Raw genomic sequence first — 23,057 nt, 5'->3', positions numbered from 1 at the left:
CAGGGCCTTGTGGGATTGCATCACTCTCTTTCCCCTTTTCCTCTTCGGAAATGAGAGTGGAAAGGTTCTCCTTATACCATGGGTCTAGAAGGGTGTACACCCAGCAATTCGTGTTGGCCAGAATGCGTCTAACACGCAGGTCAAGGGAAGGGCAGCCTAACATGAAGTTAGCCATGTGTGCCAGAGTCCCAGTACGCAACACATCACTGTCCTCACTAGGAGGATGAACCTCCTGCTCTTCAGCCCATACACGCTGAACAGATGAGAGGGAAGCAGCATGGGTACCCTGTGCATTGTGGCCAGCAGTCTCTTCCCCTGCTCCTCCTCCAAAACACACGTGTGTGAGGCTGCCAAGCTGCAGAGCCGCCACCAGGTTACGGCCGTTGTCACACATGACCATGCCCGGTTGGAGGTTCAGCGGCGAAAGGCAGAGGTCGGTATGCTCTGTCAGACCCTGTAACAGCTCAGGGGACGTGTGCCTCTTGTCACCTAAGCTGATTAGTTTCAAAACGGGTTGCTGACGCTTGCCCACCGCTGTGCTGCCGCACTGCGCGCTACTGAATACTGGCAACGTGCTCACACTTCTTAATTGAGAGAGGATGTGGCGGAGGAGGAGGGGGGGGGGTTGGAGGAGGTGGCATAATATGCCGCAGATACCAGCACCGAGGTAGGACCCTTTATTCTGGCTGTGGGTAGGATGTGAGCGGTCCCAGGATCTGACTCAGTCCCAGCCTCCACCAAGTTCACCCAATGTGCCGTCAGAAAGATATAGTGTCCCTGCTCGCCAGTGCTTGTCCACATGTCCGTCGTTAAGTGGACCTTCCCAGTAACTGTGCTGGTGAGGGCACGGTTAATGTTGCAGGGATGTGCTGCTGTAGAGCAGGGACGGAACACTGGGAAAAATAGTGGCGACTATGGACCAAGTAGCGTGGGACCGCCGCGGCTATCATGGTTTTTGAAAACCTCCATTTCCACAAGCCTGTACGGCAGCATCTCCAGGCTGATTAATTTGTCATTGTGCACATTTAAAGCTTGTGCATGCTGGTGGGTGGCGGCGTATTTCTGCTTTTGCTCCAACGCTTGTGTTAGCTACAGCTAAATGCTGCGCTGAGAGACATTGCTAGAGGCCGTGGAGGGCCGTGGAGGTGAGGGTGTGGGTGCATCCTGGGAGAGGGATTGGATCTGTGTGCCAGGTTGTGGCACAGGTGAAGAGGCAGTGGTGTGACCCGGAGGCGGAGTGTGGCCTTCGTCCCACCTTGTGGGGTGCTTGGCCATCATATGCCTGCGCATGCTGGTGGTGGTGAGGCTGGTAGTGGTGGTTACCCGGCTGATCTTGGTGCGGCACAGGTTGCACACCACCGTTCGTCGGTCGTCTGCGCTCTCACTAAAAAACATCCACACCTTTGAACACCTAGCCCTCTGCACGGAGGCTTGCCATGAGGGGATGCTGTGGGAAACAGTTGGGGGCTTTTTCGCTCTGGCCCTGCCTCTCCCCCGGGCCACCCCACTGCCTCTTCCAACCTGTCCTGCTGCTGCACTTGCCTCTCCCTCTGAAGCCCTGTCCTCAGTAGGCTTAGCAAACCAGGTGGGGTCACTCACCTCATCGTCCAGCTGCTCTTCCTCTGAATCCTCTGTGCGCTCCTCCCTCGGACATACTGCCCTTACTACTATCTAACTGACAGACAACTGAGTCTCATTATCCTCATCCACAAAAAGCTCTTAAGACAGTTGCTGGAAGTCCCCAGCCTCATCACCTGGACTCCGGGAACTTTCCAAAGGTTGGGCATCGGTCACAACAAACTCCTCAGGTGAGAGAGGGACCATTTTTTCCCACTCAGGGCAGGGACCCAAGAGCAGTTCCTGGGAGTCTGCCTGCTCAAAATCTGTCATTTTCCTGGAGTGACGAGGCTGGGAGACAGGAGGAGCAGCTAGAGGATTCAGAATTGCTGTCCCTAGGCCAGGAGTAGTGGACTGTGTAGAAGACTGGGGGTTCGACACATTGCTGGACGCATTATCTGCGATCCACGACAGGACCTGCTTGCACTGCTCTGCTTGTAATGAAGGTCTACCACGTGGACCCGTAAATTGTGATATGAAGCTAGAAACGTGCCTCTCTTCTAATCCTGCAGCAGCCGGCTGTGATTCATTCTTCCCAGGACCTCGGCCTGTGCCCACACCCTCACTTGGACGCCTGTGTCCACGTCCACGTCCTCGACCCTTACCCCTACTCCTCATCATGTTGGATTAAGGATAGAGCAGGGCCCAAATAAATTACCCCACTGTACAGCACTGAGAACTGGGGCTAATTCACCGCACACAGAGATTTGTAGATAGCGGAGGCTGTGTGGAGTGGCAAAAAGCTATAAAGCCAGTGGATAGTGCTGGTAACTGTGGCTACTTCACCCAACACAGAGAATAGTATCTGTGAAATGCTGTTCTGCAGTGGGCCAGGAAATATTTGCGTACTATTTAGTGATGAGAGTGAGCCCTCTGCCTAAGGCACTGCACACATAGAACGGTATAGCTGCAATGAGCTGCAATGGCCCAGGAAATATTAGAGTACTGTTTAGCGTTGAGACCTCTGCCTAATGCACTGCAGACACAGAACAGTATAGGTGTAATGGCCTGCAAAGGCCTAGATGCTTAAAAAAAATATGTTGCACTACTGCTCCCAGCCAGCCACAACAGTAATGCACACAATGAGTCGTAGCCCTAAGGTCCTTGAAGAGAAGATCCTACTCTAACACATTCCCTGCAGGCTATCAGTATATGCAGTCACTCCTCCCCAATCTGGGTTGGGTTGAGTGGGTGACTGCATATTAGCCTGCCAAGAACAAGCTGCTCCTCCACTTTATTGTCTGGCTGACTGCATATCTCCAAGGCTTACGGCCATTGCGCCTGCCCTACGGTGATTTTGCCGGTGGCGATTGTGCCTGCCTTATGGCGATCGTGCCTATGGCGACCGTGTCTGCTTTGCAGACCTTCAGGTATTGTATTTTTGGCTTTTTCTGTGAATAATGTCTTTGTTTTTTCCCTCACCTCTGTGATTTTATGTAATTTATAGTGAGTTAGCGTAGTTACTGACGGACGCGGTGTGGCCTCGGCGCGGCCCGTCAGCCTATGCGTTTTGGCCAAAATGCAGTACCAACACCTGCATTTTATTAGTATGCATTAGTACTTTTGTATGTAGTTTGCTAGTTGGTGGGGGAGCCCAAGATGTCAGCCAGTGTGGCCCAGTTTAGAGATACAGGGCAACCCGCTGTCATATCAGCCAGGGTTGATATCCTGTATGGTGGGTCACCATCCATCTATGGCTGGCATCTTTGGTATCGTTCACATGTGCAGGCTATTAGTATATGCAGTCACTCCTCCCCATTCTGGGCTGGGTTGAGTGGGTGACTGCATATTAGCCTGCCAAGAACAAGCTGCTCCTCCACATTATTGTCTGGCTGACTGCATATCTCCAGGGCTTGTGCCCATTGCGCCTGCCCTACGGTGATTGTGCCGGTGGCGATTGTGCCTGCCTTATGGCGATCGTGCCTATGGCGAGCGTGTCTGCTTTGCAGACCTTCAGGTATTGTATTTTTGGCTTTTTCTGTGGATAAAATCTAACACATTCCCTATATCAGCAGCAGCACTTACCCTAACCTCTGCCAGCATGCATCTGAGGTGAGCCGCGGGCGGGACCAGTTTAAGTACTCGGCGGTCACCTGATCGGCCCAGCCACTCACTACTGTGGGAGGGAGAGGGCTGGCACGTCACAGCAGGAAGTGGTAATGCCTTCCCCGCGTGTTTATTGGCTAGAAAATGGCGCTTAACATGGGGTTAATTGGCTTCTGCCTCTTGAGGCTTTTTGCCTTCCCCTGTATCAACAAGGGGGTTGAAACAGGCTGAACTAGATGGACATTGCCTTCAGTCAGCCTAACCTACTATGTTACTATGCTACAGTAGACCTTCACTCTCGTCACTGTGGTTCTAAATGATATAACGGCCCACCTTCCTGTCTATCATATTCTAAAAGGTCTTCACAGACAGAATTCTCAGTGATTTCAGTCTTTTTGTTGCTTGTTCTCTTTATTTTCCTGGAGACAATTCTGATCTTTGCTTTAATGCTTTTGAAGATCATTCTGCAGTTTCCATAGGATCTTTGGTGGAGTACTATGGATCCTATAGAGACCTTGCCCAATCAGTTCAGGGCCTTGGTGATTGAGGTTGCTGAAATTAAGCGGCAGCAACTGGTGCAGTCAAGCTCAGTGAAAGAACCAAAGCTGGACTCGCCATAACCATTCTTGGGGACAGACGGAGGTTTGTTTCTATTGGGGTATCCTGCAGACTGTATTGTAGATTGTGCCCCATCTCTTCATGTAATGAGAGTCAGAGAGCGGGGATCGTGATTAGAGATCTTAGGAAGACCTGCAGGCTTGGGGTTTTTCTTTTTCCTCATGTCCGAGGTTTTGTCATCTGTGGATAGTTTTTTTTCTGCTCTTGGACTGATTTACGATGACCGGGACAGGGTGTCATTGGCAGAGGGGAAGATCAGGGCTTTGCGTCAAAACGGATCTGCCATTGAGGAGTTTTGTGCAAACTTTTGGCGTTGGGCGACCGACATACAATGGAACGATCCAGTTTAATTTTGGCCTTAACAAGTAAATAAACGATCTGATCATTTCACAGCCGGTGCCTTGATATTTGGATGATGCCATGGCATTGGCCATCCGCATCGGGCGGCGTGTGAGAGAACAACACGGGGAACAAGAACCTGAGTTCTCTAGGGAATCGGCAAATGCAGAGGAACCCATGCAGTTAGGTTCTGTGTCTCAGCGGTCTGGGAGAGGGGCAGGTTCCGATTTCAGAAATATTGTTTTCTGTGTGACCAAACAGGACACTTAGTCTAGTCTCGTCCACGTCGCAGATCTCGGTCAGAGTGCATGGAGATCTTCATTTTGAGATTAGTTGCATTATAAGCTCCCACCATGTGAGGAACACACTACAAAGTATTGTTCATTGGCAGAAATACAGGCCATAGAAAAGGTCCCGGGCATACATGTCAATGCAGACCGTCTCATAAAAAACTATCATTAGCATAACCCCTATGTTGTTTTTTTCCTTTGTCATTTGCTAGGGTTAGCATGTGGCACAGGCACGAGGGTGGATGCGTCCTTATCGGGGTGGGTCATCCACTAGTAGGTAGGGGTTGTCACCCTCTAGTTCCCCTTAGGAAAGGTTTTCCTCCTATGTTTATGTTGCCTCGTATCTGGTGGTGTGAACACTGCCAGAGACTTTATATTGTGGTTTGCAGTTATTGCACGAGGCTGATGTGACAGTCTGAGGGCCTTTTTATAGACCAAGGGTGGAACCAATTATAGCGCCTCAGGTGGCAAGACCGTGCATCTAATCACCACAACTGTAACCATTTGTTAAATCTGCTTAAGCTTTAACTGCATGCAGAATTCTGCAGCAAAACGACAACTTCTTTTATGTGCTTGATATTTTTTACATAGAGTCTATAATGGAAGGATGAGATTATCGGACATATTTTGTGTGTTTCCTGACTTTTGGCTCAGCCTGCAGATCTGTAAATCAGAATCCTCTCAGTATTACAGTCTTCCTCCTTACATGCTCATTCTGCAGCTCCTTGATCACCGTCATGTCATCAGAAGATACTGATTTATATCTGGACATCCGGCAGGGTCTCCGGAGTGGATTTGTGGTCACTGCCAGAAGTAGAATACTGAAGACCACCAGTCTGATGTTCATGGCCGGAGTATCGCTGCCGATCTGGAGACTTTCTTCTCTTCCTGTGAACCTGTGTATAAGACATTATTACATATAAGATGATTATTGTACATAAATCCATCATGTGAATGTCTGCAGCTCTGATATTCTGTATATACACCCAGCAGAAGATGCTCACCTGCACAATTGTCTTCTATCCCTTTTCTGCTGATCTCAACTCCATCTTAAAGGGGTTGTCCCGCGGCAGCAAGTGGGTCTATACACTTCTGTATGGCCATAATAATGCACTTTGTAATGTACATTGTGCATTAATTATGAGCCATACAGAAGTTATAAAAAGTTTTATACTTACCTGCTCCGTTGCTGGCGTCCTCGTTCCCATGGAGCCGACTAATTTTCGCCCTCCGATGGCCAAATTAGCCGCGCTTGCGCAGTCCGGGTCTTCTGCAGTCTTCTATGGGGCCGCTCGTGTAGAATGCCGGCTCCGTGTAGCTCCGCCCCGTCACGTGCCGATTCCAGCCAATCAGGAGGCTGGAATCGGCAATGGACCGCACAGAAGCCCTGCGGTCCACGGAGACAGAGGATCCCGGCGGCCATCTTCAGCAGGTAAGTATGAAGACGCCGGACCGCCGGGATTCAGGTAAGCGCTGTGCGGGTTGTTTTTTTAACCCCTGCATCGGGGTTGTCTCGCGCCGAACGGGGGGGGGGGGGGGGTTAAAAAAAAAAAAAACCGTTTCGGCGCGGGACAACCCCTTTAAGTCTTCCCATGTTTCTCCTTTTATATTTTAGTCTCCAGGAGAGAAATTCCTTCATTTCCGCGATGTGGAGGAATCCTCTCTATACATTTACAATTGAAGTAATTGCAGACAAGTGACAGCAGCCGTAGGGAGTCCTTATAACTTTATGTTTTCTTATTGTACAGGTGAGACGGTAATGTCAGGTAACAAGGGTGAGGCTCCTCCCACTTACCTGACATCACACCTGTATAGTAAGGAAACTGATAGTTGTAAGGACTTCCTACGGCTGCTATCACTTGTCTGCAATTACTTCCGTTCTAAACGTAGAGAGAAGAAACTTCCAAATCACGAAAATGATGGAATTTTTCTCCTGGAGACTAAGATATAAAAGGAGAAATATGGAGAGACTTAAAACAAAGTTGAGATCAGCAGAGGAGAGATCTCCAGATCGGCACCAATACTCCAGCCATGGACATCAGACTGGTGGTTTTCAGTATTCTACTTCTGGCAGTGACCGCAAATCCACTCCGGAGACCCTGCCGGATGTCCAGATATAAATCAGTATCTTCTGATGACATGACGGTGATCAAGGAGCTGCAGAATGAGCATGTAAGGAGGAAGATTGTATACTGGGAGGATGCTGATGTACAGATCTGCAGGCTGAGTCAAAAGTCAGGAAACACACAAACAGTGTACAAGACATTATGTGTTATATCATTAATATTAGGATGGTGGAAGGGCAAAATAACCGTCATTATGTGTGCAGTCATTGGTTACCATCCATGATGACATGAGGCCCTCAGTGCGGTCCTAAACCTCTGATCAGCCGGTAACAGTAGACATTGATAGTCAGACTCTACTTGAAGGATTGGGGACTGAAGTTATTAATTTTGAATGCATAAAAACTGTTTAATCCACATCAGATAAAGCTTCTCTAACCGTCCACAGGAGAAGAACATGTCCACCGATGCCATTAAATGCTACAGAAGGATGATGAGACACAAGCCGTCTGTATGTGATCTAACGGTAAGTACATAGTGGTCGGTCTTCTCTTACCAACAACCTTTATACAACAACATGAACCCCTCCTCACCCTCATTGTTCCTCTAACAGCCCGGCGATCGTCTCATCTTCACCTTGAAAAGAGTGTCAGTAACAGTTGATGTTCTGGAAAACATATCCACATCTGGGGCTGCTGATCCTGGATCCCAGTCACTCAGGATCTTCCTTCAGTTGAGAGATGATCTCATGATCTGTGTAAGTAACTTTGCTCCTTATGTCCAATTTTTACGTTACACTCATAGATGGTAGGTACGAAACCTACTTACCCATCACTTGTCACCATCTTCTTCTTCTAACAGAAAGTGTCCCCGGGATTCAATACGATTCCCTCTAAGCAGCTGAAGCCATGGCTGCACCATCTCCAGCATTTTATGGACGAGGTAAGTGTCCTACATGAGAAATATGAAGGTTCTCTTCACTGTTTTCTGAGTAATTCTGGAAATTCAACTTCTCAGACAAAATTTTTAGTGAGTTGGAGACCAAATATTTCATGGTGAAGGTAGCAGGGATCACTGGAGTCCTAGATAGACGTCAGAAACCTTGGTAAAGGAATATGGGGATATACCAAGTGCCAAAGACCATATGCTACATTGGTCATATCGATGGATAATTAGATTGTACAGTAAATGTACTCTACAGAATTGAAGTCTATCGAATACAAGGACTCTCTACCTATCATGTACTCGATGTCATAAGAGAGATCCGTTATTGAGCGCTCTGGCACCTACGAAACTTCCTTCAAAGTGCTGAATGGAGCAGGATGAACCCTATTATGGCACAGCTAACTAGTATGAGCCTCCGCGGTCAGTCAGAGGTGCCAAGAGGATCCCTATCATTTATGTAGTGTACTCACAAATGTATCTTGTATGGACGCTCCTAGGGATTTAGATAATGACATTGAACTTGTTTTCCATCTCAAGTAAACTTGAGTAGATATCGTGTTTCACCAAAAATAAGACACTGTTTTATATTAATTTTTGCCTCAAAGAGGCACAGTGTCTAATTGTTGGGGGGTGTCTTATAATACTTACCTAGTAGCCGGCATTCAGGTCCCTTGCACTGGTCTCTGTCGCTGCTGCAGGCTTCCGTGTCCTCTGGTACGCTGACAGAGCAGTTCTTCCTGGTAATGGGCCTTGAATACCCCACCTCCAGCAAGCTAATGCTCTGATTAGTTAATCGAGCACCATGTCAGCTAATGAGAGCCCGTGCTTGATTAACCATTGAATGGCTGTGATTGGTTAATAGAGTGCCGACTTTCATTGGCTGACGCGATGCTCGATTAACCAATCAGAGCGTTAGCTTGCTGGAGGCCGGGTACTCAAGCTCTGCTATCAGGAAGAACTGCTCCATTGGCGTGCAGGAGGACAAGGAAGCCTGCAACAGTGCCGCCGCCCAGCGTGAGGGACCCGAACGCCAGCTGCTTGTTGAGTATTGTTTTCTTTTTTTTACATGTAGTGTATCTAGGGCTTATTTTCAGAAAAGGGCTTATATTTCTTATATTTCAAGCCCTCCCCCCAAAAATCAGTGTGCTTATTATCAGGGAAACATGGTATCAGAGCGCACAACTTAATTTCCAAGCCTTTGCATCTTATTTTGTAGGCATCTCCACAATGTCTCCAGGATGCCGTGTTACTCAGCCTCATCTCATTAATGGTGGAAGATGTTGGATGTTGGGCTCATGGGAAGAAACTACAATGAAGTTTCACAGAAGATCCATAAGTCTAGAGGATGCTCTTCAACTTAGGGAACATATAGATCAGGCTGCACAGAAGATCCATGGGATGATTTTTACTCTCCAAGCTAATTTGAAGACTGAACATTTTTGGAATCTCCTGCATGGACTCCCAAGTTGGGCTCATGAGAATAAACTGCAAAGAACCTTCATTAAAAAAAATCCACAAATCTAGAGCCTGCTCTGCACTCACCAAGCTCAGTTGAAGAAGGTACATTTTATGGAGGTTTTACTTCACAAGTCAGTTACCTTCTTCCTCGGATTAATGGTCACTAATAAGCCTTGATGAGGAATAAAGAAGGAAATCCCCCGCTGTGATTTTTGTGCACAGAAGAAAGAGCTGCTCTAGAAGTTTATTCCAGTCATCGATGTTTTCTGGATCTCTCTTACAAAAAGTAACTTTTCCTCCTGCAGAACGGCCCGAGAGATATTAATATTCTATGATATTTATTCCTATTTATATAATTCTATCCATTATTTCCTGTATTATATATTTGTATCGGTATTTAGATTATTACATGTTGTTTTATTTATTTATCGCTCAGTCGGATTTATTGGTTTATTTATGAATATTTATTTAAATGTCAAGAAATGTCTAAATAAAATATCCCATAATAACAATGTCTGATGTTTCCTCTTCACTTCTGCATTAATGATTTGTATGATTGTATCCATCCGCCAGGTCACTGATCATCGTCTTCCTCTTTTCTCTCAGACTCCTCAATCACTTGGTTTATCATGTAGCTACAACAGAGGACAATGTGCGGCTACAAACGGACCGAGATAAGCCGGGGGCTTGGGCAGAAAAATGACAAATGAAGTTCAATATTGATAAATGTAAGGTTCTGCACATGGGCAGGAGAAACGGCTGTCACCAATATACACTAAATGGGGTACTGCTAGGGAAAAGTGAGATGGAAAAGGACCTGGGGGTACTAGTGGACTGTATACTCAATTGGAGCGGCTGCAAAAGCAAATAAAGTTTTGGGGTGCATTAAAAGATGTATAGGGGCGAGGGACGAGAACATTATCCTCCCACTATATAAGGCACTTGTCAGGCCCCACATGGAATACTGCGCACAGTTCTGGACTCCGGTGCTCAGGAAAGATGTTACAGTGCTGGAGGGGGTTCAAAGAAGGGCAACTAAACTAATAAACAGGATGAGAGGACTGGAATACCCAGAGAGGCATCAAACTGGGATTATTCACCCTGGAAAAAAGATGGTTAAGGGGCGACCAAATAACTCTGTATAAATACATGAGGGGACGATACAAGGATCTCTGCCAGGATCTGTTTATACGCAGGACTGCGGCGGTAACAAGAGGGCATCCGCTACGTCTAGAAGGTTTCATCACCAACACAGAAGGGGGTTCTTTACTGTAAGAGCAGTGAGACTGTGGAACTCTCTGCCTGAGGACGTGGTGATGGCAGGATCCATGGAGGAGTTTAAGAGGGACTCAATGTCTTTCTAGAGTGCTATGAAATTACAGGATACAGACAGTAGGTGACCAGCGGGTTATTGTTGAGGGTCTTACATTCAGGTAGGAACTATCAAATGTTGATCCAGGGATTATTCCGATTGCCATTATAGAGTCGGGAAGGAATTTTTCCCCCAAATGGGCTAATTGGCTTCTGCCTCTTGAGGCTTTTTGCCTTCCCCTGTATCAACAAGGGGGTTGAAACAGGCTGAACTAGATGGACATTGCCTTCAGTCAGCCTAACCTACTATGTTACTATGTTACAATAGACCTTCACTCTCGTCACTGTGGTTCTAAATGATATAACGGCCCACCTTCCTGTCTATCATATTCTAAAAAGTCTTCACAGACAGAATTCTCAGTGATTTCAGTCTTTTTGTTGCTTGTTCTCTCTATTTTCCTGGAGACAATTCTGATCTTTGCTTTAATGCTTTTGAAGATCATTCTGCAGTTTCCATAGGATCTTTGGTGTAGTACTATGGATCCTATAGAGACCTTGCCCAATCAGTTCAGGGCCTTGGTGATTGAGGTTGCTGAAATTAAGCGGCAGCAACTGGTGCAGTCAAGCTCAGTGAAAGAGCCAAAGCTGGACTCGCCATAACCATTCTCGGGGACAGACGGAGGTTTGTTTCTATTGGGGTATCCTGCAGACTGTATTCTAGATTGTGCCCCATCTCTTCATGTAATGAGAGTCAGAGAGCGGGGATCGTGATTAGAGATCTTAGGAAGACCTGCAGGCTTGGGGTTTTTCTTTTTCCTCATGTCCGAGGTTTTGTCATCTGTGGATAGTTTTTTTTCTGCTCTCGGACTGATTTACGATGACCGGGACAGGGTGTCATTGGCAGGGGGGAAGATCAGGGCTTTGCGTCAGAGCGGATCTGCCATTGAGGAGTTTTGTGCAAAATTTTGGCGTTGGGCGACCGAGATACAATGGAACGATCCAGTTTAATTTTGGCCTTAACAATAAAATAAACGATCTGATCATTTCACAACCGGCGCCTTTCTATTTGAATGATGCCATGGCATTGGCCATCCGCATTGGGCAGCGTGTGAGAGAACGACACGGGGAACAAGCACCTGGGTTCTCTAGGGAATCGGCAAACGTAGAGGAACCCATGCAGTTAGGTTCTGTGTCCGAGCGGTCTGGGAGAGGGGCAGGTTCCGATTTCAGAGACATTGTTTTCTGTGCGACCAAACAGGGAACTTAGTCTAGACTTGTCCACGTCGCAGATCTCGGTCAGAGTGCATGGAGATCTTCATTTTGAGATTAGTTGCATTATAAGCTCCCACCATGTGAGGAACGCACTACAAAGTATTGTTCATTGGCAGAAATACGGGCCATAGAAAGGATCCCGGGCATACATGTCAGTGCAGACCGTCTCATAAAAAACTATCATTAGCATAACCCCTATGTTGTTTTTCCCTTTGTCATTTACTAGGGTTAGCATGTGGCACAGGCACGAGGGTGGATGCGTCCTTATCGGGGCGGGTCATCCACTAGTAGGTAGGGGTTGTCACCCTCTAGTTCCCCTTAGGAAAGGTTTTCCTCCTATGTTTATGTTTCCTTGTATCTGGTGGTGTGAACACTGCCAGAGACTTTATATTGTGGTTTGCAGTTATTGCACGAAGCTGATGTGACAGTCTGAGGGCCTTATTATAGGCCAAGGGTGGAACCAATTATAGCGCCTCAGGTGGCAAGACCGTGCATCTAATCACCACAACTGTAACCATTTGTAACATCTGCCTGAGATGTAACTGCATGCAGAATTGTGCAGCAAAACCACAACTTCTTTTATGTGCTTGATATTTTTTACATAGAGTCTATAATGGAAGGATGAGATTATCGGACATATTTTGTGTGTTTCCTGACTTTTGACTCAGCCTGCAGATCTGTACATCAGAATCCTCCCAGTATTACAGTCTTCCTCCTTACATGCTCATTCTGCAGCTCCTTGATCACAGTCATGTCATCAGAAGATACTGATTTATATCTGGACATCCGGCAGGGTCTCCTGAGTGGATTTGCGGTCACTGCCAGAAGTAGAATACTGAAGCCCACCAGTCTGATGTCCATGGCCGGAGTATCGGTGCCGATCTGGAGACTTTCTTCTCTTCCTGTGAACCTGTGTATAAGACATTATTACATATAAGATGATTATTGTACATAAATCCATCATGTGAATGTCTGCAGCTCTGATATTCTGTATATACACCCAGCAGAAGATGCTCACCTGCACAATTGTATTGTGTCTCTCTGCTGCTGATCTCAACTCCATCTTAAGTCTTCCCATGTTTCTCCTTTTATATTTTAGTCTCCAGGAGAGAAATTCCATCATTTCCGCGATGTGGTGGAATCCTCTCTATACATTTAGAATTACAGTAACTGCAGACAAGTGATAGTTGTAAGGACTTCCTACGGCTGCTATCAGTTTTCTTACTGTACAGGTGAGACGGTAATGTCAGGTAACAAGGGGCAGGCTCCTCCCACTTACCTGACATCACACCTGTATAGTAAGGAAACTGATAGTTGTAAGGACTTCCTACGGCTGCTATCACTTGTCTGCAATTACTTCAATTCTAAACGTAGAGAGAAGAAACTTCCAAATCACGAAAATGATGGAATTTCTCTCCTGGAGACTAAGATATAAAAGGAGAAATATGGGGACACTTAAAACAAAGTTGAGATCAGCAGAGGAGAGATCTCCAGATCGGCACCGATACTCCGGCCATGGACATCAGACTGGTGGTCTTCAGTATTCTACTTCTGGCAGTGACCGCAAATCCACTCAGGAGACCCTGCCGGATGTCCAGATATAAATCAGTATCTTCTGATGACATGACGGTGATCAAGGAGCTGCAGAATGAGCATGTAAGGAGGAAGATCGTATACTGGGAGGATTCTGATTTACAGATCTGCAGGCTGAGTCAAAAGTCAGGAAACACACAAACAGTGTACAAGACATTATGTGTTATATCATTAATATTAGGATGGTGGAAGGGCGAAATAACCATCATTATATGTGCATTCATTGGTTACCATTAGAGATGAGCGAGCGTACTGGGATAAGCGGTACTCGCTCGAGTAATTGGCTTTATCCTAGTATCGCTGTGCTCGGGGCTAAAGATTCGGGTGCCGCTGCGGCTGACAGGTGAGTCGCAGCGGGGAGCAGGGGAGAGCGGGCGGGAGAGAAGGAGAGAAAGATCTTACCTCCGTTCCTCCCCGCTCCGTGCCGGCACCCGAATCTTTAGCCCCGAGCACAACGATACTCGGATAAACCCAATTACTTGAGCGAGTACCGCTTATCCGAGTACGCTCGCTCATCTCTAGTTACCATCCATGATGACATGAGGCCCTCAGTGCGGTTCTAAACCTCTGATCAGCCGGTAACAGTAGACATTGATAGTCAGACTCTACTTGAAGGATTGGGGAATGAAGGTATTAATTTTGAATGCATAAAAACTGTTTAATCCACATCAGATAAAGCTTCTCTAACCGTCCACAGGAGAAGAACATGTCCACCGATGCCATTAAATGCTACAGAAGGATGATGAGACACAAGCCGTCTGTATGTGATCTAACGGTAAGTACATAGTGGTCGGTCTTCTCTTACCAACAACCTTTATACAACAACATGAACCCCTCCTCATTCTCATTGTTCCTCTAACAGCCCAGCGATCGTCTCATCTTCACCTTGAAAAGAGTCTCAGTAACAGTTGATGTTCTGGAAAACATGTCCACATCTGGGGCTGCTGATCCTGGATCCCAGCCACTCAGGATCTTCCTTCAGTTGAGAGATGATCTCATGATCTGTGTAAGTAACTTTGCTTCTTATGTTCAATTGTTATATGTTACACTCTTAGATGGTAGGTATGAAACCTACTTACCCATCACTTGTCACCATCTTCTTCTTCTAACAGAAAGTGTCCCCGGGATTCAATACGATTCCCTCTAAGCAGCTGAAGCCATGGCTGCACCATCTCCAGCATTTTATGGACGAGGTAAGTGTCCTACAAGAGAAATGTGAAGGTTCTCTTCACTGTTTTCTGAGTAATTCTGGAAATTCAACTTCTCAGACATAATTTTTAGAGAGTTGGAGACCAAATATTTCAGGGTGAAGGGAGCAGGGATCACTGGAGTGCTAGATGGACTTCAGAAACCTTGGTAAAGGAATATGGGGATATACCAAGTGCCAAAGACCATGTGCTACATTGGTCATATCGATGGATAATTAGATTGTACAGTAAATGTACTCTACAGAATTGAAGTCTATCGAATACAAGGACTCTCTACTTCTCATGTACTCGATGTCATAGGACAGATCCGTTATTGAGCGCTCTGGCACCTACGAAACTTTCTTCAAAGTGCTGAATGGAGCAGGATGAACCCTATTATGGCACAGCTAACTAGTATGAGCCTCCACGGTCAGTCAGAGGTGCCAAGAGGATCCCTATCATTTATGTAGAATACGCAGACATCTGCATCTTGTATGGACGCTCCTAAGGATTTAGATAATGACATCTGGTTTCCATGTCAGGTAAACTTGAGTAGATATCGTGTTTCACCAAAAATAAGACACTGTTTTATATTAATTTTTGCCTCAAAGAGGCACAGTGTCTAATTGTTGGGGGGTGTCTTATAATACTTACCTAGTAGCCGGCATTCAGGTCCCTTGCGCTGGTCTCTGTCGCTGCTGCAGGCTTCCGTGTCCTCTGGTACGCTGACAGAGCAGTTCTTCCTGGTAATGGGCCTTGAATACCCCGCCTCCAGCAAGCTAATGCTCTGATTAGTTAATCGAGCCCCACGTCAGCTAATGAGAGCCTGCGCTTGATTAACCAATCACATTCATTCATTGAATAGCTGTGATTGGTTAATAGAGTGCCGACTTTCATTGGCTGACGCGATGCTCGATTAACCAATCAGAGCATTAGCTTGCTGGAGGCGGAGTATTCAAGCTCTACTATAAGGAAGAACTGCTCTGTCGGCATGCAGGAGGACAAGGAAGCCTGCAACAGTGCCATCGCCCAGCATGAGGGACCCGAACGCCAGCTGCTTGTTGAGTATTGTTTTCTTTTTTTTACATGTAGTGTATTTAGGGCTTATTTTCAGAAACGGGCTTATATTTCTTATATTTCAAGCCCTCCACCCGAAAATCAGTGTGCTTATTATCAGGGAAACATGGTATCAGAGCGCACAACTTAATTACCAAAGCCTTTGCATCTTATTTTGTAGGCATCTCCACAATGTCTCCAGGATGCCGTGTTACTCAGCCTCATCTCATTAATGGTAGAAGATGTTGGATGTTGGGCTCATGGGAAGAAACTACAAGGAAGTTTCACAGAAGATCCATAAGTCTAGAGGATGCTCTTTAACTTAGGGAACATATAGATCAGGCTGCACAGAAGATCCATAGGATGATTTTTACTCTACAAACTCAGTTGAAGACTGAACATTTTTGGAATCTCCTGCATGGACTCCCAAGTTGGGCTCATGAGAATGAACTGCAAAGAACCTTCATAAATAATCCACAAATCTAGAGCCTGCTCCGCACTCACCAAGCTCAGTTGAAGAAGGTACATTTTATGGAGGTTTTACTTCACAAGTCAGTTACCTTCTTCCTCGGATTAATGGTCACTAATAAGCCTTGATAAGAAATAAAGAAGGAAATCCCCCGCTGTGATTTTTGTGCACAGAAGAAAGAGCTGCTCTAGAAGTTTATTCCGGTCATCGATGTTTTCTGGATCTCTCTTACTAAAAGTATCTTTTCCTCCTGCAGAACGGCCCGAGAGATATTAATATTCTATGATATTTATTCCTATTTATGTATTTCTATCCATTATTTCCTGTATTATATATTTGTATCGGTATTTAGATTATTACATGTTGTTTTATTTATTTATCGCTCAGTGCGGATTTATTGGTTTATTTATGAATATTTTTTTAAATGTCAAGAAATGTCTAAATAAAATATCCCATAATAACAATGTCTGATGTTTCCTCTTCACTTCTGCATTAATGATTTGTATGATTGTATCCATCCGCCGGGTCACTGATCATCGTCTTCCTCTTTTCTCTCAAACTCCTCAATCACTTGAATTATCATGTAGCTACAACGGAGGGCAATGTGCGGCTACAAACGGACTGAGATAAGCCGGGGGCTTGGGCAGAAAAATGGCAAATGAAGTTCAATATTGATTAGAGATGAGCGAGCACCAAAATGCTCGGGTGCTCGTTACTCGGGACGAAATTATCGCGATGCTCGAGGGTTCGTTTCGAGTAACGAACCCCAATGAAGTCAATGGGCGACCCGAGCATTTTTGTATATCGCCGATGCTCGCTAAGGTTTTCATTTGTGAAAATCTGGGCAATTCAAGAAAGTGATGGGAACGACACAGCAATGGATAGGGCAGGCGAGGGGCTACATGTTGGGCTGCATCTCAAGTTCCCAGGTCCCACTATTAAGCCACAATAGCGGCAAGAGTGGGCCCCCCCCCCCCCTCCCAACAACTTTTACTTCTGAAAAGCGCTCATTAGCATGGCATACCTTAGCTAAGCACCACACTAGCTACAACAAAGCACAATCACTGCCTGCATGACACTCCGCTGCCACTTCTCCTGGGTTACATGCTGCCCAACCCCCCCCCCCCCCGCACGACCCAGTGTCCACAGCGCACATCAAAGTGTCCCTGCGCAGCCTTCAGCTGCACTCATGCCACACCACCCTCATGTCTATTTATAAGTGCGTCTGCCATGAGGAGGAACCACAGGCACACACTGCAGAGGGTTGGCACGGCTATGCAGCGACCCTCTTTAAAAGGGGCGGGGCAATAGCCCACAATGCTGTACAGAAGCAATGAGAAATATAATCCTGTGCCACAGCCATCAGGAGCTGCACACGTGGGCATAGCAATGGGGAACCTATGTGCCACACACTATTCATTCTGTCAAGGTGTCTGCATGCCCCAGTCAGACCGCGTTTTTTTATAAATAGTCACAGGCAGGTACAACTCCGCAATGGGAATTCCGTGTGCACCCACAGCATGGGTGGCTCCCTGGAACCCACCGGCTGTACATAAATGTATCCCATTGCAGTGCCCATCACAGCTGAGGTAACGTCCGATTAAATGCAGGTGGGCTTCGGCCCACACTGCATGCCCCAGTCAGACTGGGGTTCTTTAGAAGTGGACACATGCAGTTACAACTCCCTGTGGACCCACAGCATGGGTGGGTGCCAGGAAGCCACCGGTGGTACATAAATATATCCCATTGCATTGCCCATCACAGCTGAGGTAATGTCATGTTTAATGCAGGTGGGCTTCGGCCCACACTGCATGCCCCAGTCAGACTGGGGTTCTTTAGAAGTAGACACATGCAGTTACAACTCCCTGTGGACCGACAGCATGGGTGGGTGCCAGGAAGCCACCGGCGGTACATAAATATATCCCATTGCAGTGCCCAACACAGCTGATGTATCGTCAGCTTTTATGCAGGTGGGCAAAAAATTAATTGGATTACACTGTAGGCGAGGGCCCCCCAAAAATTGGTGTACCAACAGTACTAATGTACCTCAGAAAAATTGCCCATGCCCAACCAAGAGGGCAGGTGAAACCCATTAATCGCTTTGGTTAATGTGGCTTAATTGGTAACTAGGCCTGGAGGCAGCCTAGTTAAAATAAAAATTGGTTCAGGTGAAAGTTTCAACGCTTTAATGAGCATTGAAACGTATAAACATTGTTTACAAAAATTATATGACTGAGCCTTGTGGGCCTAAGAAAAATTGCCCGTTCAGCGTGATTACGTGAGGTTTCAGGAGGAGGAGCAGGAGGAGGAGGAGGAATATTATACACAGATTGATGAAGCAGAAATGTCCCCGTTTTGGATGGTGATAGAGAACAATGCTTCCATCCGCGGGTGCAGCCTACGTATTGTTTAGGTATCGCTGCTGTCCGCTGGTGGAGAACAGAAGTCTGGGGAAATCCAGGCTTTGCTCATCTTGATGAGTGTAAGCCTGTCGGCACTGTCGGTTGACAGGTGGGTACGCTTATCTGTGATGATTCCCCCAGCTGCACTAAACACCCTCTCTGACAAGACGCTAGCCGCAGGACAAGCAAGCACCTCCAGGGCATGCAGCGCGAGTTCAGGCCACGTGTCCAGCTTCGATACCCAGTAGTTGTAGGGGGCAGAGGCGTCACGGAGGACGGTCGTGCGATCGGCTACGTACTCCCTCACCATCCTTTTACAGTGCTCCCACTGACTCAGCCTTGACTGAGGAGCCGTGACACAGTCTTGCTGGGGAGCCAGAAAGCTGTCAAAGGCCTTAGAGAGTGTTGCCCTGCCTGTGCTGTACATGCTGCCTGATCTCTGCGCCTCCCCTGCTACCTTGCCCTCGGTACTGCGCCTTCGGCCACTAGCACTGTCGGATGGGAATTTTACCATCAGTTTGTCCGCCAGGGTCCTGTGGTATAGCATCACTCTCGAACCCCTTTCCTCTTCGGGTATGAGAGTGGAAAGGTTCTCCTTATACCGTGGGTCGAGCAGTGTGTACACCCAGTAATCCGTAGTGGCCAGAATGCGTGTAACACGAGGGTCACGAGAAAGGCATCCTAACAGGAAGTCAGCCATGTGTGCCAGGGTACCTGTACGCAACACATGGCTGTCCTCACTAGGAAGATCACTTACAGGATCCTCCTCCTCCTCTTCAGGCCATACACGCTGAAAGGATGACGGGCAAGCAGCATGGGTACCCCCAGCAGTGGGCCAAGCTGTCTCTTCCCCCTCCTCCTCATCCTCCTCATGCTCCTCCTCCTCCTCCTCAACGCGCTGAGATATAGACAGGAGGGTGCTCTGACTATCCAGTGACATACTGTCTTCCCCCGCCTCTGTTTCCGAGCGCAAAGCGTCTGCCTTTATGCTTTGCAGGGAACTTCTCAAGAGGCATAGCAGAGGAATGGTGACGCTAATGATTGCAGCATCGCCGCTCACCATCTGGGTAGACTCCTCAAAGTTTCCAAGGACCTGGCAGATGTCTGCCAACCAGGCCCACTCTTCTGAAAGGAATTGAGGAGGCTGACTCCCACTGCGCCGCCCATGTTGGAGTTGGTATTCCACTATAGCTCTACGCTGCTCATAGAGCCTGGCCAACATGTGGAGCGTAGAGTTCCACCGTGTGGGCACGTCGCACAGCAGTCGGTGCACTGGCAGATGAAACCGATGTTGCAGGGTGCGCAGGGTGGCAGCGTCCGTGTGGGACTTGCGGAAATGTGCGCAGAGCCGGCGCACCTTTCCGAGCAGGTATGACAAGCATGGGTAGCTTTTCAGAAAGCGCTGAACCACCAAATTAAAGACGTGGGCCAGGCATGGCACGTGCGTGAGGCTGCCGAGCTGCAGAGCCGCCACCAGGTTACGGCTGTTGTCACACACGACCATGCCCGGTTGGAGGCTCAGCGGCGCAAGCCAGCGGTCGGTCTGCTCTGTCAGACCCTGCAGCAGTTCGTGGGCCGAGTGCCTCTTATCTCCTAAGCTGAGTAGTTTCAGCACGGCCTGCTGACGCTTGCCCACCGCTGTGCTGCCACGCCGCGCGACACCGACTGCTGCCGACGTGCTGCTGCTGACACATTTTGATTGCGAGACAGACGTTGCGGAGGAGGAGGAGGGTGGTTTAGTGGAGGAAGCATACACCGCCGCAGATACCACCACCGAGCTGGGGCCCGCAATTCGGGGGGTGGGTAGGACGTGAGCGGTCCCAGGCTCTGACTCTGTCCCAGCCTCCACTAAATTCACCCAATGTGCCGTCAGGTAGATATAGTGGCCCTGCCCGCCTGTGCTTGTCCACGTGTCCGTTGTTAAGTGTAAAGATTATTAAGTGGACCTTGGCAGTAACCGCGTTGGTGAGGGCGCGTACAATGTTGCGGGAGACGTGGTCGTGCAGGGCTGGGACGGCACATCGGGAAAAGTAGTGGCGACTGGGAACCGAGTAGCGCGGGGCCGCCGCCGCCATCATACTTTTGAAAGCCTCCGTTTCCACAACCCTATACGGCAGCATCTCCAGGCTGATAAATTTGGCTATGTGCATGTTTACCGCTTGAGCATGCGGGTGCGTGGCGGCATACTTGCGCTCCAACACTTGCGCTAGCGACGGCTGGACGGTGCGCTGCCAGACATTGGTGGATGGGGCCGAGGACAGCGGAGGTGAGGGTGTGGGTGCAGGCCAGGAGACGGTAGTGCCTGTGTCCTCAGAGGGGGGTTGGATCTCAGTGGCAGGTTGGGGCACAGGGGGAGAGGCAGCGGTGCAAACCGGAGGCGGTGAACGTCCTTCGTCCCACCTTGTGGGGTGCTTGGCCATCATATGTCTGCGCATGCTGGTGGTGGTGAGGCTGGTGGTGGTGGCTCCCCGGCTGATCTTGGCGCGACAAAGGTTGCACACCACTGCTCGTCGGTCGTCTGCACTCTCAGTGAAAAACTGCCAGACCTTTGAGCACCTCGGCCTCTGCAGGGTGGCATGGCGCGAGGGGGCGCTTTGGGAAACAGTTGGTGGATTATTCGGTCTGGCCCTGCCTCTACCCCGGCCACCGCACTGCCTCTTGCAACCTGCCCTGCTGCTGCCCTTGCCTCCTCCTCTGAAGACCTGTCCTCAGTAGGCGTAGCAAACCAGGTGGGGTCAGTCACCTCATCGTCCTGCTGCTCTTCCTCCGAATCCTCTGTGCGCTCCTCCCTCGGACTTACTGCCCTTACTACTACCTCACTGATAGACAACTGTGTCTCATCGTCATCGTCCTCCTCACCCACTGAAAGGTCTTGAGACAGTTGCCGGAAGTCCCCAGCCTCATCCCCCGGACCCCGGGAACTTTCCAAAGGTTGGGCATCGGTCACGACAAACTCCTCTAGTGGGAGAGGATTCGGAACCCTTGCTGCCCATTCTGGGCAGGGGCCCGGGAACAGTTCCTGGGAGTCTGCCTGCTCCTCAGAATGTGTCATTGTAATGGAGTGAGGAGGCTGGGAGGAAGGAGGAGCAGCAGCCAGAGGATTCAGAGTTGCAGCAGTGAACGGCGCAGAACTCTGGGTGTTCGATAGATTGCTGGATGCACTTTCTGCCATCCACGACAGGACCTGCTCACACTGCTCAGTTTCTAATAAAGGTCTCCCGCGTGGACCCATTAATTGTGAGATGAATGTGGGGACGCCAGAAACGTGGCTCTCTCCTAATCCCGCAGCAGTCGGCTGCGATACACCTGAATCAGGAGCTCGGCCTGTGCCCACACCCTGAGTTGGGCCTCCGCGTCCTCGCCCGCGTCCAAGTCCTCTAGGCCTACCCCTACCCCTCAGCATGGTGTATTACCAGTAGTGCAGAAACAGAACGCTGTAATTAAATGTGCCGCTTATTGGCCTGTGGTTGGAGGCTGACTTCGCTTACGGAACGCCAGGAAATAATTTTGCACAAGCCTGCTGTAACACTTAGCTGGCTGCGTATGAATTAGGAGGACAACTACACCCAGCACAGACCCAGTACACTGAGGACAGTCACAGGCAGCCCAAATAGATTTTTTTTCCCAAATGTTTTTGGAAAGGCCCACTGCCTATATTCAATAAATATATGTCTTCTGTCCCTGCCTCACCACCACTACTGGCCCTGGAGTATGTATAATTACTGCAGGGCGCAATGCTCTGCACGGCCGATATACAAAAAAAAAAAAAATGTGCAACACTGCAAAAAGCAGCCTCCACACTACTGCACACGGTTAGATGTGGCCCTAAGAAGGACCGTTGGGGTTCTTGAAGCCTAAAATACTCCTAACACTCTCCCTATAGCAGCTCCAGCATCAGCAGCACTTTCCCTCCTCTATGTCAGAACGCATCTGAGGCGAGCCGCGGGAGGGGCCGATTTATATACTCGGGTGACACCTGATCTCGCCAGCCACTCACTGCAGGGGGGTGGTATAAGGCTTGAACGTCGCAGGGGGAAGTTGTAATGCCTTCCCTGTCTTTCAATTGGCCAGAAAAGCGCGCTAACGTCTCAGAGATGAAAGTGAAAGTAACTCGAACATCGCGTGGTGTTCGTCACGAGTAACGTGCATCTCGAACACGCTAATACTCGAACGAGCATCAAGCTCGGACGAGTATACTCGCTCATCTCTAATATAGATAAATGTAAGGTTCTGCACATGGGCAGGAGAAACGGATGTCACCAATATACACTAAATGGGGTACTGCTAGGGAAAAGTGATATGGAAAAAGACCTGGGGGTACTAGTGGATTGTAGATTTAACTGGAGCAACCAATGCCAGTCAGCTGCTGCAAAAGCTAATAACGTCTTAGG

General features: G+C 48.2%; 2 protein-coding genes across 2 annotated transcripts; both read left to right on the top strand.

Moving 5' to 3' along the window:
* The first annotated feature begins 6,941 nt into the window (after positions 1-6,941).
* On the top strand, positions 6,942-9,233 carry LOC136581155 (interferon lambda-3-like). Its single transcript, XM_066582137.1, has 5 exons — positions 6,942-7,082; positions 7,422-7,499; positions 7,587-7,730; positions 7,835-7,915; positions 9,135-9,233. The coding sequence occupies exons 1-5, from the start codon at positions 6,942-6,944 to the stop codon at positions 9,231-9,233; spliced, it is 543 nt and encodes a 180-aa protein (XP_066438234.1).
* A 4,241-nt stretch (positions 9,234-13,474) lies between these two features.
* Positions 13,475-16,096, top strand: LOC136581154 (interferon lambda-2-like). Its single transcript, XM_066582136.1, has 5 exons — positions 13,475-13,615; positions 14,250-14,327; positions 14,415-14,558; positions 14,665-14,745; positions 15,977-16,096. Exons 1-5 carry the CDS (start codon positions 13,475-13,477, stop codon positions 16,094-16,096), a joined length of 564 nt encoding a protein of 187 aa, XP_066438233.1.
* Positions 16,097-23,057: the final 6,961 nt, after the last annotated feature.

Source organism: Eleutherodactylus coqui, chromosome 10 (assembly GCF_035609145.1).
Source record: "Eleutherodactylus coqui strain aEleCoq1 chromosome 10, aEleCoq1.hap1, whole genome shotgun sequence".
NCBI lineage: Eukaryota > Metazoa > Chordata > Amphibia > Anura > Eleutherodactylidae > Eleutherodactylus > Eleutherodactylus coqui.
The sequence above is the reverse complement of the archived record's forward strand: the minus strand, read 5'-3'. Positions and strand labels throughout refer to the sequence as shown.